General features: G+C 33.7%; 1 protein-coding gene across 1 annotated transcript; it reads left to right on the top strand.

The window, feature by feature from the left end:
• Positions 1-1,274: 1,274 nt before the first annotated feature.
• On the top strand, positions 1,275-2,483 carry LOC120110691 (zinc finger BED domain-containing protein DAYSLEEPER-like). The gene is made up of 3 exons (XM_039126283.1): positions 1,275-1,363; positions 1,610-1,920; positions 1,997-2,483. Exons 1-3 carry the CDS (start codon positions 1,275-1,277, stop codon positions 2,104-2,106), a joined length of 510 nt encoding a protein of 169 aa, XP_038982211.1. The 3' UTR covers positions 2,107-2,483.
• Positions 2,484-3,138: the final 655 nt, after the last annotated feature.

Genomic DNA, 3,138 nt, shown 5'->3' with positions numbered 1-3,138 from the left:
GGAAAACGTAAAAGAAAGTTGACTTCTCCTGTTTATCAATATTTTCATATAAATGAAGCAACTGAAAAATGCAGATGTATAAAGTGTGGTGCAGAATATTCATTTGGTGGTAAGGCTGGGACCGAAAATCTAAAACGTCATATAGAGAATTGCAGAAAGAACCGTGACATAGGACAGATGATCTTATCACAAGCTCAATGGTCCATGTCAATGTGTTCTACTAAGTTTGATCCTGATAAATTTCGTGAATTGCCAACACTTGCAATTATTAAGCATGATCTACCATTTCAGTTTGTTGAGTATGAAGGCATTAGATCTTTATTTGCTTATGTTCGTGAGGAGGCCAAGTTAGTATCAAGGAATACTGTAAAGGCTGATTTGTTGAAATTATATAAAAAGGAGAAGAAAAAATTCTTCATTCAATTCCATCTAGAATAAGTTTAACTTCGGATTTGTGGACCTCCATTACTACTGATGGATATTTATGTTTAACTGCCCATTTTATTGATGATGAATGGGTGTTACAAAAGAAAGTTCTTAACTTTCGCTTCATGCCTCCTCCACATAATGGCATATCTTTATGTGAAATAATTTATAGTTTGTTGATTGATTGGGGGATTGAAAAGAAATTGTATTGCATGACTTTAGATAATGCATCAGTAAATGATGTTTTTGTTGACATGCTAAAGATCCAACTTAATTTGAATAATGCACTTTACTCAGATGGTGATTTCTTTCATGTCCAATGTTGTGCTCATATTCTTAACTTAATTGTACAAGAGGGATTAAAGGAGATAGATGAACCCACCTCTAAAGTTCGTGAAAGTATTAAATATGTGAGAGGTTCACAAGTTCGGAAACAAAAATTTTTGGAATGCGTTAGACAAGTTTCTTTGGACAGTAAAAAAGGCTTAAGGCAAGATGTTCCTACAAGATGGAATTCAACTTTTTTGATGTTAGATAGTGCTCTCTTTTATCGTCGTGCCTTTCTTCATTTGAAATTAAGTGACTCTAATTACAAGCATTGTCCATCTGAAGAGGAGTGGGGTAAAGTTGAGAAGATTAGCAAGTTGTTGAGTGTATTCTATGATGCTACTTTAGTATTCTCCGGAGCTAAATATCCTACATCAAACTTATATTTTCCTCAAGTTTTCTTGATTGAGCTTACTTTAAGGCAAAAGATTCAGAGTGTAGATGCTTTCATACAAAGAATGACACGGCAGATGTATCAAAAATTTGAAAAGTATTGGTCGGATCATAGCTTAATCTTGGCCATGGCAGTTATTTTGGATCCTCGGTACAAATTTCAGTTTGTGGATTACTATTATAAGAAGTTGAATGGGTATGGTTCTACTGAGAGCATGTACATCCGTGATTGTATGTTTTCTCTCTTTAATCAGTATATGCTTGCTTCTTCTAAAACTCCAACTGCTAGCACATCAACTCAAGGAGGTGTAGAGACCGGTACTTCTTCTGAAACTTTCGAAGCATTTAGAAAAGCAGATGCTTTTAAGGTAATATAATTTTTTTTAATCTAAAATAAATGTATTGTACTTGTATATGGTATTGTTTCTTATAAATAACTCATTCCATTTTTTCAATAATGTAGGATTTTGATACATTTGAAATTTGATTTTGTGACTACTGCACAGAAATCTCAATTGGAATTATATTTGGATGAGCCTAGAGTTGATAGGATGTCCAATTTGGATATCCTTGATTTTTGGAAAACCAAACAGTCTCATTATCCTCAACTTTCTCTTATGGCACGTGATATTCTAACTATTCCAATATCTACGGTCGCCTCTGAATCTGCTTTTAGTATTGGTGGGCGAGTACTTGATAAGTATCGTAGTGCTCTTAAACCGGATATTGCTGAGGCCTTGATTTGTACTCGAGATTGGGTGTTTGAAAAGAAAGGTATATGTTTTATCAATTACATTTCTATTATTTTTTGAATGAATTTATTATTAATTATTGCAATATTTCAATGTAGATGTTGAGGAGGCCGAGTTAGATGAGATTGTAGAAGATGTCATAAACTCAAGTTCCTACAATGAAACTCAATCAACTCAATGCTCGGCCAATGTTGAATCCAATTCATAGTGAGATGAATCATGATCATGGATACTACTTTTTGGTTTTGGTTTAAATATGGATGTTGTTATAGTTTGGGACTTTTTTTAGTTTTGCTTTGACTATGGATACTCCTTTTTTGATTTTTTTGTTGTCATTGGACTTATGGAGTTATGGACCTTATGGCCAATGTGGTTTCCTTTGATATTTATAGCTATTTGGTAGTTTATTTTGCTAGATTCTATGCAATGCTGTTTTTATTTTTATTCAATAATAGTCTAACTCTTCTTGGGGTAAGTTTTCTGAATTCCTTGAAAGTAGAAGATCTGACCTGTACCAAACCAGAAGTGAAGAGATTGTAAGTTTTTCAGACATTGCAGTGTGGTGAGTTAGTAACTCTCTTGTATGATTGTATGCTCAGCATGTTGTGGAGGTAAAAAATGTTGATGCTTGTATGCATGAGTTTCAGAAATATATAGTACTTATCAAAACCAATTTTCTGGTAGATGCCTGCAGCAGCATTTGCCAAAGGCCTTCTTGATTTGGAGGGTCAGTTAACTCCAATTCTGGTTCGTTTTCAGTTTTTTTTGTATTTTTCATTGTAAATTATTGATAATAGTTTATTAGTTTTACTTTTATCTATCTTTTTCTGTCCTTTAGGATTCACTGGTTAGTAAAGACTCTTCTATGCTGGATGGACTAGAAGATGCTAGCACTGAGATGGATGAAGCAAAAGTTTGTTTTCTAATATAGATATGCTGATTAGTTGGACCAACATGTTTATCAAAGATGAAAAATCACTGATATTTGGACCATCATGTTTATCAAAGATGAAAAGTCACCTATTGATATTATCTTGCACGGTTGTTTTGCGCTGTTGCCCTGAGAGTATTGTCTTCACTGCCATCTAATGATATTAACCATTGAATTGTTGGCACGTGCAACTGCAAAAGTGCAAATCATCCAAACTCAGAATTGTGCTGGAATCTGAAAATTGACATAGTATCTCATTTCCTATTATCTCTTTTACTTTTTGGTGTTGGCCTAGTCTAATGAATTTGA

Source organism: Phoenix dactylifera, chromosome 4 (assembly GCF_009389715.1).
Source record: "Phoenix dactylifera cultivar Barhee BC4 chromosome 4, palm_55x_up_171113_PBpolish2nd_filt_p, whole genome shotgun sequence".
In the NCBI taxonomy this organism is placed as follows: domain Eukaryota; kingdom Viridiplantae; phylum Streptophyta; class Magnoliopsida; order Arecales; family Arecaceae; genus Phoenix; species Phoenix dactylifera.
This window is presented reverse-complemented; position numbering and strand designations above follow the sequence as displayed.

What these genes read in the sequence shown, in the direction of transcription:
- LOC120110691 (XM_039126283.1), top strand. Translation starts at nt 1,275, where the DNA reads ATGGCAGTTATTTTGGATCCTCGGTACAAATTTCAGTTTGTGGATTAC. An exon ending in TATGGTTCTACTGAGAGCAT is followed by an intron (nt 1,364 to 1,609) that starts GTACATCCGTGA and finishes TCAATAATGTAG; the next exon opens with GATTTTGATACATTTGAAAT. An exon ending in TTGGGTGTTTGAAAAGAAAG is followed by an intron (nt 1,921 to 1,996) that starts GTATATGTTTTA and finishes ATTTCAATGTAG; the next exon opens with ATGTTGAGGAGGCCGAGTTA.